The 13,995-nt window shown below is 42.6% G+C and overlaps 1 protein-coding gene across 6 annotated transcripts in view; it reads left to right on the forward strand.

The window, feature by feature from the left end:
* YTHDC2 (YTH domain containing 2) overlaps positions 1–12,262 on the forward strand; it is a 34,971-nt gene extending 22,709 nt beyond the window's left edge. For 5 of the 6 annotated variants that reach the window (XM_038124834.1, XM_038124835.1, XM_038124837.1 and 2 more), the window contains 5 exons: positions 1,353–1,642; positions 2,039–2,216; positions 3,207–3,410; positions 9,922–10,104; positions 11,202–12,262. In XM_038124834.1, coding sequence (XP_037980762.1) covers positions 1,353–1,642; positions 2,039–2,216; positions 3,207–3,410; positions 9,922–10,104; positions 11,202–11,405 — 1,059 coding nt within the window. In that variant the 3' untranslated portion in view covers positions 11,406–12,262. The remainder of the gene's footprint in view (positions 1–1,352; positions 1,643–2,038; positions 2,217–3,206; positions 3,411–9,921; positions 10,105–11,201) is intronic. The other variant, XM_038124836.1, reaches the window with a different exon arrangement.
* Positions 12,263–13,995: the final 1,733 nt, after the last annotated feature.

A 13,995-nucleotide genomic window follows, 5' to 3' on the forward strand; every position in this document is an offset into this window, starting at 1 on the left:
ATGTGAAAAGGTTTTTGTAACATTTGAGTAGCCAAGAATTTTCTCTAAGAATGTTATGGTCCATTTGGGTCTCTCAAACTACATACTTGGTGATTTAACCTTTACTTCATGGGCTCATCAAGAATTAAAGGACTTCAATCCCCTTTGGCACAGAGTTGTCTGTTGCGTGAATTTTTGTATTCAACATCCAAGTTGCAATGTTTCATAACCTATCACCCATACCTTCCGATTCTTTTACCTGTGAGCAAAAAAGAAAGAAAATAATTAGTCACTTAAGTCAACAGTGAGAGTGCTCATCCCTCTTCCTCCATCTTGGTGTGGGTGTCCTGTCTATCACACAAGGCAGCAGGAAAACTTCAGCAGTGCAGATGCTGTTGGATCTGCTTCAGAAATTTTCTGGGCAGTATGATGTTTTATATGTCTGAGCTTGGTAGTTTTGTCCCTTTCCACAAGTCAGCAGATTCTGAAGAGACTGCCAGACAAAAGATAATGGCTGCAGGGGACAGCAAACTGCAGGTTACAGTGGCTGCATAAGGGGTCCTTCTGTTCCTTCTGGCCTCCTGTCCTGCCTGCATGGTGCTCCATCAGGCCATAGCATGAGCTAGGATAGCCAGAATCTGCAAAGGAGCTGAGAGAACAGTCACATTGGCACATTGTGTTCTTCTTTCTGTGTGAGGACTGAAAGAAAGTTGCTGTCAGATTTTGGAAGGATAAATATAAACCTCTTTGAAATAGAAGTGTTTATGTCACCGAGGAGCTGTGGCTATGGTAGGAGGTAGTTTATGGGTCACGAAACACACAACTTTACCAGCTCTAATAATAATACTGTCTTTTCTAGACATGTCCAAAAGAGTGATTTTTTCAAAACTTATTTAATGGAAGCATTTCTGATAACATTGGAATTAGACTATAGTCTTCTGAATTTAGTTATCACATTTGAGCAGATGTCTGTGTAAGAAGAATGTCACTTAGAGCTCTTTTCCCTCAAGTATGACTGAAGAGTGCATGAATAGAGACTGATTTGAGAGGAAGGGCATAAAGCATGAAAGGATTGTGTTTTCTCAAAAGATAAAAAGGAAGAAAAAAGTCTGTGGATTTACAGTACAAAGCTAAGTACAGAGCTAAGTGAAATGTTTCAAAAATTACCTTGCATCCCAGGAAAAGAAAGTAAATTAACATCTTAGTTTAAATACGGATTATTCCCCTTCCCCAAGGCTTTAGTCATACCTTTCATTTTGGGCCCTGTTTATATTAGAATGCCAGGTGCTGCCTGATAGGAAAAAGATAGGGTCCTCTTACCTGTCTGATCTAATTTTCATCAGCATTTTTAATAGAATTGGCATTCATCACAGGCTGCTGGTATGCTGTTGCAACTCCGGCAGAAGTGGCACAGTTTGTTCCTGCGTCGTATGCGAGCTCCTTCTAAACCATGGTCTCAGGTTGATGAAACAACTGTAAGAGCAATTACAGCCGTTCTGAGTGCTGAAGAACAGTCTGCAGGTCTGCAGCAGCCTTCAGGAATCGGCCAGAGACCAAGACCTGTGACTTGTGAAGAACTTCCATTGGCATCCACATGGAAGTCAACCAACAGCAGAAAAAGCTCAACAGAAACTGAATTGTCTGACTCCTCTAATGCTGAAAAGTAAGATGTTGAGGTCTTCTCACTGTAGGTTGCAAATTTTGAATACAAGCATCATTTAAATTTCTGCTAGTAATAAGGAGGTGGAAACAGTGGAAATACAATTGAAAGGTGTTATACTGTTGTATGCTGCATTGTAATCCCATAAAGAGGTATTTCATTCCTGGGCCTGCTGTTTGAAAGAGCAGTCAGGAATATTGTCCATGAATTTTATGTTTGAGAAGTAGCAGAAGAGGTTTAACAGTAGCATTAAAAAGCAATGCATGATCAGTATGGCTTTTTTAGTTAGGGTTTAATAGATTTTGTAGTTGCTGTAATACATGTGGTCATGCAGTAGGCTGACAGGTCGATGTAAATTGTTCAGTGACTGCTTGTGAAACTCAAGGTATGTCTTTTTAGAGTTTCAGTGAAATCTACATCTCCTGCACTCCACCAGCCAAAGAAGTACAAAGAAAAAGACATTCTGCTCTCCAAACGATCCTCTGATGACAGATCAGCTCAGTCCTCAGTGAAGCCTGCAGACAGCAGTAGCTATTCCAGCCCCTGTGCTAGTCCTTCTTCTCCAGTGTCTGGAAAGGTAGAGTTCTCTAACATATCACCCTCCTCTTCAAAAGTAATAGAATTTCTTGCTGATATCATTCTGCAATTAGGTATTTTACTGATAAGTCAGGAACCTAACTTAACTTTTCATTTATAACAGCTGCATAATACTTCCTTCTGGAACTTAAAATCTAGACTGAATATCCTTGTTTCACTAGTTTAATACAGTAAAAATAATTTGTGGACTGCTGAGGTAAAGCTATCCAAAGTAGAAAAAGTGAGATTTAAAAAAAGAAAAAACTTGTTCTAATAAATGTGTAATAGTTTTTTTCAACTAAATTAGTGTATTATACACACACTTCTGTAGTTTTTGGATTCTGCCTTTCTTTCTGTAATAGCATACATTGATACTGATCCTGTGTTATCTGCCTTACTATGACTGCTTGGGGTTTTTGTGATGGTTATTTTAACAAAGCACACATTTTTAATGAGATTATTGTCATAGTTGTCCGTATATACTTGAATAGTAGACTGCAGTAACACTAAAGAGATCATTGAGAGGAAATGTCATGGACTCATTGGAGGATTTAGTAATTCCTCTCGAATCTTTCAGCTTTTAAATTAAGACAGTGTAAAAGGAAGAAAACATGTTTCCTGAATGTAGAAATGTGAGTAGCATGCTGTAGGCTGCACTCTTGGATGATAAATTTTGGTGTCATCTCAAGGTGTGTCAGACTTAAACCAATTATAATTAATTGCTAGACTTTTTAATCCTATTCTGCTCTGCTTGTTTTCTGCCCCTCCTGGATGAATTACTATTTCGAAAAGCGCTTAAAAAATGTAAAATAGATGTGAAATACATTTCAAAGCCATTTCAGACAGGACCAGCTGATAGATTTTATGTTTCTTCTAGAACCTGTAGGAGGAAGGGAGGAGCACGGTCAAGGGATTTCTGTCCTCATGTGTGTGAAACTTCAGAAATAAAGCCTGTTGTATTGTATTTATTAATTTAATTTATTTCTTCCAGGGTTGCAAATCTCCTTCACCGAGACAAAATATGCCAGTTCGGTACTTTATAATGAAAAGTAGCAACTTGCAAAACATTGATATTTCTCAGCAGAAGGGAATATGGTCCACTACACCAAGTAATGAACGGAAACTGAATGGAGCCTTTTGGGAGAGCAGCGTGGTTTACTTAATATTTTCTGTTCAAGGGTCTGGATGCTTTCAGGTGACTCTCAATCTTAAATCAACTATTAGCAGTGGTTGATGGTTTAGGAGGATGCAGCAAATGACTGTGTGTAGTGTGGAAGCTTTGCTTATGGCTTCTGACTTTCTGAGAAGCAGAGCAATGCGCAAATATCTGTGCTTGCTGAAGAAAGAGTATTTCATTCTCTGAAATATGCTTGTCTCTCAAAAGCTGAGATGGAATTTTCTCCAAACATCCTGAGTAAGAAATAAGTTTGTAACCTACATTAATCCTCTGAAACAACAACAACCAGGAAAAAAAATCCTAACAAAGTAGGGGATTGCTGCTGTTTGCATGCCAAAATGTGTATTGTAAGTGAGCAGGCATTTGCAGTCAAGTCACAGCTTTCTAAAGCCATGAAACTCATACATTTCTTTATTACAATTTTGATTAAAACTGATTTTATTCGCTTCCAGTTAGGAAGCTGGCCCTGATTCTTGCAGAGCTCTGTCTTGACTTCATATTCATTGAGATGTTTGTCAACAGTCAAATCTGTGGTCAGTTTGAAGTAAAAACTTGACGTGGTAACGCAGAGTTGCAGGTTAGCTGTGAGCCAGCTGAATTCAGTTGTTCCAGATGAAGAAGTTTCGACTTACTTCTTCATAGATAAGTTAGTTATAAAAGTCAGCTGAACTTAAAATCTAATGAACCAACCAAAACACAACTGTCTTGGCAATACCACTGAAGGACTGCAGATGGTTTGGCAAGTGCAGATACTGGCAAGTAATTTTCAGCAAGTCAGTTGATACTGAAAATGGGCTGTTGCTCTGGTCCTCTCAGACAAGAAAGCGGGGAAGGGAAGACACCCTCAAGTCAGGAGTGTAGGTGGTTGATCTTGCCTTGCCCTTCCAGTTTTGACAGTGCACTGCACCCTCATGGGAATGTGAGATTAACTTCCTTATTAATCTTCTCTTGTCCCAACTGTCTCTTTCTATTCTACATTTAGTTTTTCCTCTGTTCCTTTTATTAATTCTCATTTAAGTCTGGCTTGAGCTATCTAGGACTGCTTGTCTTACAACAGCAGTGTGTGCTGCTAATTTACTGAACTGCATCTTTTGGACTGCTAAGTCCTAAATGGCATAAATACATATGAAGGGTGTATTGATACATGGTGGGAGGGGGTTGGGTTTACGTTCAGTTTGTTTGGTGTGTGGTAAATCAGGGTGTCTTTAAGTAAGTTAGATGCTGTCTCAGGTTGGGGGTTTCATTCATTTTCTTTTTGAATACTTCTGTTGGAATTTCGTCCAGCTTCATTAAAGAAGGAAGTAAAAGCAACTTTAACTTCTTTTTTTGAAGAACAGCTACATTCTCCTAATTCTGTGTGAAAGTTTTTTAACATAGAGGGAACATGAGAAGGAGAAAATGGATTTCTGGAAAAATTACCTACAAGTATCAAGGAAGATGAATGGATTATACTGTAGAAGAATATTCATCTTGACTTCTTTCTTCTTCAGGTGACGATTTGGTTCTAGTTCCAGCTGGGTATCTTGAGCCCCCTTTCCAGGATTGACCAGCTACAGTCCTGCTGTTTGGAGACACTGAACACACTCCAGATCAGATAAGTATATTACCAGAAGTTGTGACTGTGAATCCAGGTAATGAAATTACTGTGTCAGTTATTTGTTGTAGTCCACCATTTACCCTGTTCAAATCCTCACCTTTCGCACAAATGCTGATTCCACCCGGCCAGGATCCAGAGGTTGACTCTGATTCAAATTTTGATATATTTGCATGTCACCAAATTAGTAAAGATAAACCCCTGATTGACTCTTGTATTTCACAGCATGGAAAATCCATTGAACTTCGTCTCATGGCTGACACAGGAGCAGATGTTACTATCCTCCCCAGAGCAAAGTGGCCCCGTGACTGGGCGCTGGTGTCCCCTTGTGGCACAATCTCCGGTATTGGTGGAGCTGTCAATTCCATGAGAAGTTGTCATCTGGTAAGCGTAGAGGGGCCTGAGGGGCAAGTCACCACCATCCGACCATTTGTCATGTCATCCAACATTGCCTTACTAGGCAGACACCAACTAGTTTTGCCAGGTTTTTGGATGAACTAAATGCCCGAGTTGGACCTGCTCCTCAACTAATTCGATGAGCGCATGTAATTTATTTGATGGGAGGGGCCATTGGGTCTACCCACACCAGAAAATCAATTTTCCAATTCAATGGTGGGGAAGTGTGCTCCACAGTGGTCCATACTAAAAATCCCATTTGGGATCAGGGACATCAATTTTCCAATTCAATGGTGGGAAAGTGCACTCCACAGTGGCCCATACTAAAAATCCCATTTGGGATCAGGGACATCAATTTTCCAATTCAGTGGTGGGAAAGTGCACTCCACAGTGGCCCATACTAAAAATCCCATTTGGGATCAGGGACATCAAGGCAGGGTTTTATCCCACTGGGATAAAACATCCCTGCCTAGTAAGGCAATGTTGGATGACATGACAAATGGTCGGATGGTGGTGACTTGCCCCTCAGGCCCCTCTACGCTTACCAGATGACAACTTCTCATGGAATTGACAGCTCCACCAATACCGGAGATTGTGCCACAAGGGGACACCAGCGCCCAGTCACGGGGCCACTTTGCTCTGGGGAGGATAGTAACATCTGCTCCTGTGTCAGCCATGAGACGAAGTTCAATGGATTTTCCATGCTGTGAAATACAAGAGTCAATCAGGGGTTTATCTTTACTAATTTGGTGACATGCAAATATATCAAAATTTGAATCAGAGTCAACCTCTGGATCCTGGCCGGGTGGAATCAGCATTTGTGCGAAAGGTGAGGATTTGAACAGGGTAAATGGTGGACTACAACAAATAACTGACACAGTAATTTCATTACCTGGATTCACAGTCACAACTTCTGGTAATATACTTATCTGATCTGGAGTGTGTTCAGTGTCTCCAAACAGCAGGACTGTAGCTGGTCGATCCTGGAAAGGGGGCTCACGGTACCCAGCTGGAACTCGAACCAAATCTTCATTGGGGAAAAGCAAATGGACAGAACTTACTAACAGCCATTGGAGGTTTTGGGGGAAGTTTTGGGTCCTGCGTAGCAGCTGGAGTCTGTCCTCGTGTCGGCAGTCCTCGGCAAGGAGCCTGTTGGAGTGGAGAACTCCTGGATGGCCGGCAGCTGAGGAGGGCTTGGCAGGAAAGGCTGGTAATTTGTTGTCACAGCGCGTTGCAGCCCGCACTGCGGAACCCGTTTCCCTGGATCGGCTGATAATATTGCTGATGAAAATTGTATGCGGGCCGATAGGCCTGCTGGAAACGAGGAGGCCTAGGAGGTGGAACATAGTTAGCAAATTGCCCAGGAGCTCTAGGAGGTGGAATATAGGTAGCAAATGGCCCAATAGGAAGATGAGGACAGTCTTTTTGGAAATGTCCAAGCTGGCCGCAGAAAAAACAACGGATATTACTTAGGTCTGACATTGCTTCCCCCACTCCCTTACTCACTGCAAAGGCAGGGGTAGTTTCTAGGGATGATGCTTTTGTGCATGCTTCAACCATTTGGGCTATGATTGGCTCAGGATCCTGAGGTAGTGCTCTTAAAGTCTTTTTTGTTTCTGCATTAGCATTTGTCATTGCCATTTTGCGTAATAATTAGTCTCTGGCTTCTTCATTATCAATTTGTCGCTCAATAGCTTCTCGTAACCGGTCTACAAATTTTATGAATGTTTCATCTACTGCCTTCACAATGGCAGAGAAGATCTGCAAAGGAGTGCTCCCATCTGGGATTCTTAGCAACGCGGATTTGGCAGCAGCCCTCAAGTCATCTAAGATTTCAGAAGGGAGTTCTGCTTGTACTTCAGGTCTAGAATATATCCCCTCTCCTGCCAATGCGTCTTGAATATCACTTTCCCCCAGAATTGCTACCAAATCATCGTGCTTTTTAAGCAAAGGTTTAAGTAATTTTTTCCATTGAACCTCCCACAACATGAATTCAGTGGGAGAAAGCAAGGTAGCTACTAAGTGTTTTAAATCATGTGGGGTCAGCATATGTCCTGAAAAGGTTAATTCGAGCACATTCTTAAAATAAGGTGATTGTCTCCCATAATCTTTTGCGGCTTGTCTCAGCTCCTTTAACTCTGTGTATGGAATAGCTTCCCGCCGCCGCTGTTCTTTGTCATCGTAAATGACTGTCGCGGCTACAAAGTCTAAGTCTTTCACTAACTCCAGGTCTCCATCCCTTACTGCGTCTTCCCGGATCCTGGCCCAGTTCTCACGTGGCCAGAGGTTTTTTCTGGGACTGCTTCCGTTCCCATCCTCACTGGAGGATGAAGCGGAGAGAGTGAGTGCATGGAGTTTTTCTTTAACTGTCTGGGGCCAGTGGCTGGAATCTCTGCCGACCAAGATGGCCGACTTCTGGTCACGGTTACCATGGGAATGGGAGGGAGTACGAGGTGACGAAGGGGCGGACTCAGGTGACGCACAGTCTGTCCCTTCCCCTGAGGTGTGGCCCGATGGCGATCAGCTAGATCCACTCTGCGGGGTGTAACTACCTGAAGAAATCGAGCCACCATCCGAAGGCTTTCCCAGTGATGTGGCAGAGGCGGGGGGGCAGAAGGGGCAAGTCCCGAACCCAATGCGGGAAAGGAGCACACAGCCGGAAAAGTCCCAGGGGTAGAGGCTGGAACTGAGGACAAAACCGGAAGAGACGAACCACCATTCTGTACCATTAAATCAAGGGGAGTGACCGCATGACTGCCACCCTTTTGTGACCCCACATTGAGACTGCTATTAGCACTACAACAGGAATCCAAATGGGGAACAGGGGAGTTAGGAGCGAGGGAGAGGGCATAATCCAAACTGAGGTGGCCAGGCTCAGCTGGACGAGGGGATGGAGCCAGGCGGGAGCCAGCAGGGAGCGGGTGGCAGCCCTGTGCCGTGTTATGGCAAGCTCGGGGTTCCGTCTGGTCCTAGGGGAAGGGGCGTTAGGATCGGAAGGGAAGGAACACAGGGAAGGTGAACTGGGGCTCTTAACTATTTGCTTCTTTTTTACAAACTCATATATCACATCAAAGACAGGGTAAAACTTTGCTACTCTAAAATCCCTCGACACTTGTATTTGGTAAATACAACAACCAACTTTCCCCCAAAAAGCTACCAATAACACATCTGCTTTACTTGCATTCGGAAAATGCTTAAACAACAATTTAACAAAAGCTTTCAGCTCTCTCTTCTCAACAGAAATATTTTCTAACAAAAGGGACGCTTTGATATGGGTATAAAACTCCTTCTCAGCAGGAGAAAACTTGTTCCCCATTGTTCCCGCCATTTAAATCACTCTTTCTGAGGTAAAACACGAAACAGAAAGTAAAAACTGCGTGCAGCACTCAGCCCGTCCCCCTTGCAGCCCACATGCTGCGAACTCACCACACCAGAAGAGAAAAAGGCACACTGCCCACGGAAAAGGTCCTCAGAAAGGCTGGTGAAGTACAGCAGATCGTGGGTTTGTGGAAGACTTGTTCTCTGAAGTCGCTGTGGAAACGCACAAACGTCCGGTCTTCACTGCAGCCTCAGGGAGTTAACTTCCTTTTAAATGAAAGCTTCACTGACCCAAGGGTTGGCTCGGAATGGCGCTTATTTCCCCAAAATCGCTGTTCACAGAATGGGCGGCTTTACAGGAGACACTCTCCAGGACAGAGGAGACAGAGCTCTCAAGTCTGTGTTCTGGGCACTGACTGCCAGAGGTCCGGAGCCCACGTGCTCGACCTCGGCTAGGTGTTTCTCTTCACCGGGAGAAGGAGGGTCACTCAATCCTGGATAATTCCAACTGATTTTATTGCAAGGTCTAGAGGTAGTGGGAAAACGGGAGGATAGACAAGGAACGGACGGTAAATCAGAGGAGCAAAGGGGTACAGGGTGACAACCAGCCGGAGAGCACCAGGCGAGTGCAACTTCTTTAGGGAAAGTTACAGCTTTTTTGTGCACAGCAGCAAAGGGAGGGGTTGAATACAAACAAAGGCTCAATTGGAAAAGTTTGGGGGGAGAGCAAAAGTAGCAACATCTAGGGGAGTGGAAGGGGAACAGTTCTTACAAAGGTAACTAATGAGAGATACAAAGGGTACAAACTGATCTGCATTTCAATAAAAGGCATGCATTTCTCCATTGACTTTAAACAATGCTGCATTCCCATGGCATCCCAGACTCTGTTCTTTCACTCCCTCCCCCCACATTCAGGTGGTTATGCAACAGCTTTTTAATCTGTTACAAAGCTCAAAAAACCTTTAGTGATAATTTTGTCACTGGGAGACATTTCTTATGGTCAAATCCTATCTGGGCATCTCTGAAGTGGAAAAAGAAGTGATTCTTTTAACTTTCTAGATGTAAACATTTTGGAAGCTCTAGCTTCATGGTGGAAAGTGTGTGAATCATTTTGAAACTACTTTAAAAGTTTCATAGGAAGTTTGGTTATTTAGCTCATTCGACCATAGACAGATATGGTCTCATTATGTGTGTTCTTTCATATTTCAATTTTTTTCCCAGGGTTTTGCTCGAATGGGTTCAGCGATTGGGTGTGAGAAAAGCCAAGACTGGGGATCTGCTGGTTTTGGAGGTGTATTTAAGGTGGACTGGATCCGAAAAGAAAGCATTCCTTTTCAGTTTGCACACCATTTGCTCAACCCATGGAATGACAGTAAGAAAGTACAGATAAGTAGAGATGGCCAGGTAATGTTACTCTCTTCTGAAGTTTTCTTTATTTGGTAGAATGTATTTGGTATATTTTTTATTAGCTTGTTCAGCCTTGACAATTATCTCCACCTGTTTGTGTATCTGCTAATCTGAATTCACAGTTAGTGTATTGTACCTTCAGCTAATACAGAATTACTGCTGAAGTAATGGAGCTATTTTGATAAAATCAAAAGTTTCTTGCTCATGTGTTAAAAAAATTATTTAAAGGTGGACGCTTCCAAAAAGACGTTGTTGAGCTTGGTTTTAGTTTGTAATTTAGTTCTGGAGGTTTGTTCCCTATTTGGCTGAGATGTGTTCTCTTAGATAGTCTGTGACACCCAAATAACTGTTCAAAATTATTTGGTTTTTTCCGTAAAGCCTGAAGAGGATCCTGAGGTTTAAAGTAGAGTGAAGCTTAAGACAGTTCTTGTACTTTTTAAAGCTCTAAAAAGGCAACTACAAAAAGCCAAAGAATTGGTACAAAATTTCTGTGTGGCTGTTTCTGCCCTCTCCCCATCCCCTCCCTGAACATCTCCTTGAAGATTCAAGAGCTGAAGTTTTTGTGTCACTTTCTCTCCTTCAAATCCTCTCTCCAGCTGTAAGAAACTGGAGGAAGGGAGAAGTACAAGGAAAGGATGGCCACTGTATTTCATGTGACCTCTCTTTCCATATTTTCCATCACACTTTATGGAATTCAACTTAGAAGATGTGGAAAATAATGATCTCTAGTTAGTAAGTGACTGATCTGTTGGAGGTACAAAGTGTCTGGTGCATCTGTTCTTTTGTATGGTGGTAGGGTGTTCACTGGGAATTGTCTTTGTGAGAACTGACAGCTCACTGTCAATTAAAACACCCCGAACAGCCTGTAAGCCAGGATGGCTTGTGAAAGTTTTTATCTGCTGCTGAGCCCTAGTAAGAAAACCTTGCTCTGCTGGGAGTTCTAATGTTTGTCCCAATGGCAAAAGAGATGAGCTCTTTTAGAAAGGTTGAAAGCAATAACCAGCAACCTTATCTAACAATTCAGTAATAAATAGTTTCTGTGTTGTCAGTGGTAGTAGTGCAGGTAACTTCTCTGATTTCCTGATCACTTCTAGGAGCTGGAACCACAAGTTGGAGAGCAGTTGCTGCAGCTTTGGGACCGTATTCCTTTGGCAGGAAAAAAACTGAGCATGCCAAGTAATGTGACAGAGGTAGTTTTCTGTGCATTGCTTGCTGGTTTTGTGGTAGAGGAAAAGCCATGCACATACAGTGTATCATCACTTTGTAGCTTGTGGAAGAACAAGTACACTTGGTACTAAATATTCTATTAATTTTGATTTTTTTTTCAGCTGGTTTAGGTTGTTGAAACATCAGGCATGAGAACCAGCAGCATATGTACAACAAAGATGTGGAAGAAGGTGATGCAACAGCCTCCTGACATTCTTCCTCATGCTGGGCAGCTAGAAGTGGAAAAATAAGAGGGAATTGGGTTGCTTTCAGTGTTTACTTGCCAGCCTGTTTTTTGACTGAGTTGTTTTTTTTACAGTAGTGTGCAGTTAATATTTAAAAATACAGTTAAGTTGAAAACAAAGTTTGAAACAATGGACCTCATGTAAGTTGTCTGTGGGTTAAAAATAGCATAACAGACAGTTTAAGTATGCAGTTTACAGTTAAGGCTTTCTCAACCCAGTAAAAGGTATGATAATGTAAATGTTCATTAATCAGTCTTGCAGTTCAGTTTAAAAAAATATTAACTCCAAATATGCTGAAAGGCTCCTTAAGTGTACTTCCACATCCACAGTGCGAGAGAGCAGAATATATTGATACAAATAACTAAGCAGCTGGAAATGTTAATTTTTAATTTATTTAAAGGTAATTATTTTTAATTTGTTTAAAATTATTTTATTTTGGTTTTGCTTGTATTTATTTATTTATTTATTTAATTATTTTAATTTAATTAAAATAGAAAAGAAGGTGCATGAGACTTTTGAGATTGAGTGCATCCACTGATGTTTCCAGTTTTTTTTTCACCTTTAAGACATGACTCACACCTTGAGAAGCTGAAGAAGTCTTTCAGAGGCCTGTGGCCAAGTTGTACTTCAATGGTTCACTAATTTAAGCAGTGTTAGAAGATTTGTTTTTCTTTAAAAAACAATAAAAATCATTATCAGTACAATTTCCTTGATCATTTAACATTGTCTTCATGCTTTCTTTCAAGTTGTTTCTTTTTCTTCCATACCACTGCTGTCTTGGTTTATTGGCTTTTTCTTAGTTCTTAACACACTGTACTGTAAGGCTGGTATAAATGGGCATGATCAGTGTCAGCAGTGTTTGTGGTCATTCTTAGGTTAAACCAAGATTTTTTTCTGCTTCTGAGCCTCTGCCCGTTTCCTCTTCTGTTCAGGATATTACCCCATGCATTCATTTTGCCTTCTGTGTGGCGACTTCCACACATGAACATCAGTTTGACCTTTGCCAAGACTCACTGGGTGCCTGGAAGGCTGGTATACCCAAGAAACAGTTTCTCAAGAAAGTGCATACAAGGGAGGCTTGAGGCCCTTCCTGCCTTTTACAGTACTTCCAGGCCTGTGCCCACACAGGAATGTGGGGCAGTACTGCTGTGTACAGATTTACAGGGCCCTGTGCACTCCAGAGACAGAGCTGGTACAGAGAGGGAGCGCGGGAAAGTAATGTTTGGTTAACCAGCCAAATGGTACTTCTGCAACTTGATGGTAAAATGGACAGTCCAGCCATAGAATTTGCATTCCACAAGGCCACTGGCCAGCGTAGGTCACTTGTGTGGAGAAGAGATTGTACCCTGCTGCCTGCCTGACAGACATGGTCATGTAAATCTTTGTATGCCCAGAAGTTAGATGCAGGCCAGTCATAGTGGATTATGTAATATTATTATTACCCAAATAACTGTACTACTGACCTGTATTTTCTCACTCACTGCATTTAGATGTGGACTGATTATCCCTTAAGCTGTTGGTCTGGTGTCTGTAACAATCTCCTTTTAGCAGGGCTGCCTAAAGCCCTTACAGTCTGGTAATAGAAGTGGATTGCCACATTTCTGTGATGATACCAACAGTATCGTCAGCCTGCAGAACTCCAGCACTACAGCACGGTTTTTAGAGACACCCAACCTGCCTGATCATGACTGAGTGTTGCTGCGGTGTCCCTCTGCTCTTTGTTCAAGGAGCAGACTTGCGGTGGCTAGCTCAGGGGGGGCACTCTCCAGAATCCTGTTTGGTCTGAAGGGCGCCTAAGGCTCTTGCCTTTGTGGCTGGAACTTGCAGTGGCAGCGGCCGCAGAAGGAAAGAGAGCAAACTCCTACTGGAGGCAAATCCAGACATTGCGATCCAGGGGAGCCAACCAATCGAAGACCACGAACCAGGGAATGCAGGGGATTATAAAGTGGGAGGAAACTGGGGAGGGGGTCTGTCCCTCGGCCAATAGGGTGGCAGGGGGACATGGGGAAGAGAAAGGATTGACACTGAAAGGGCCAATGGGTTCAACTTGGAGGAGTGGCCCTGGCCTCTGAACCAACCACTCGATGCCCTGTGTAGAAGTTTCCAGAGAATGGGGAAGGATCACCGAGTGATGGACAGGGGACCAGGGAGGGATCAGGGGAATGACTCAGCAAACACCATGCCAACAGGGGAGGAGACACAGAGACCGACATATAAAAGGAGGGAGGCAAAAACTGGGGCAGAACCATATAATAGGGGGTTTACAGAACATACCAATATACAAACTCCGATAATACATGAAACCATAAAACGCACCACAACAGAGTATGATCATCATACCTGATCTGAAAACTAAAAGAGAATGAAGGGCAAGGAGCTGAATCTATCTGAAAAATAACAGGGCAGCAACAGCCAGCAGTTCAACAGTATCCTTGCA

This window comes from Motacilla alba, chromosome Z, assembly GCF_015832195.1.
Source record: "Motacilla alba alba isolate MOTALB_02 chromosome Z, Motacilla_alba_V1.0_pri, whole genome shotgun sequence".
NCBI lineage: Eukaryota > Metazoa > Chordata > Aves > Passeriformes > Motacillidae > Motacilla > Motacilla alba.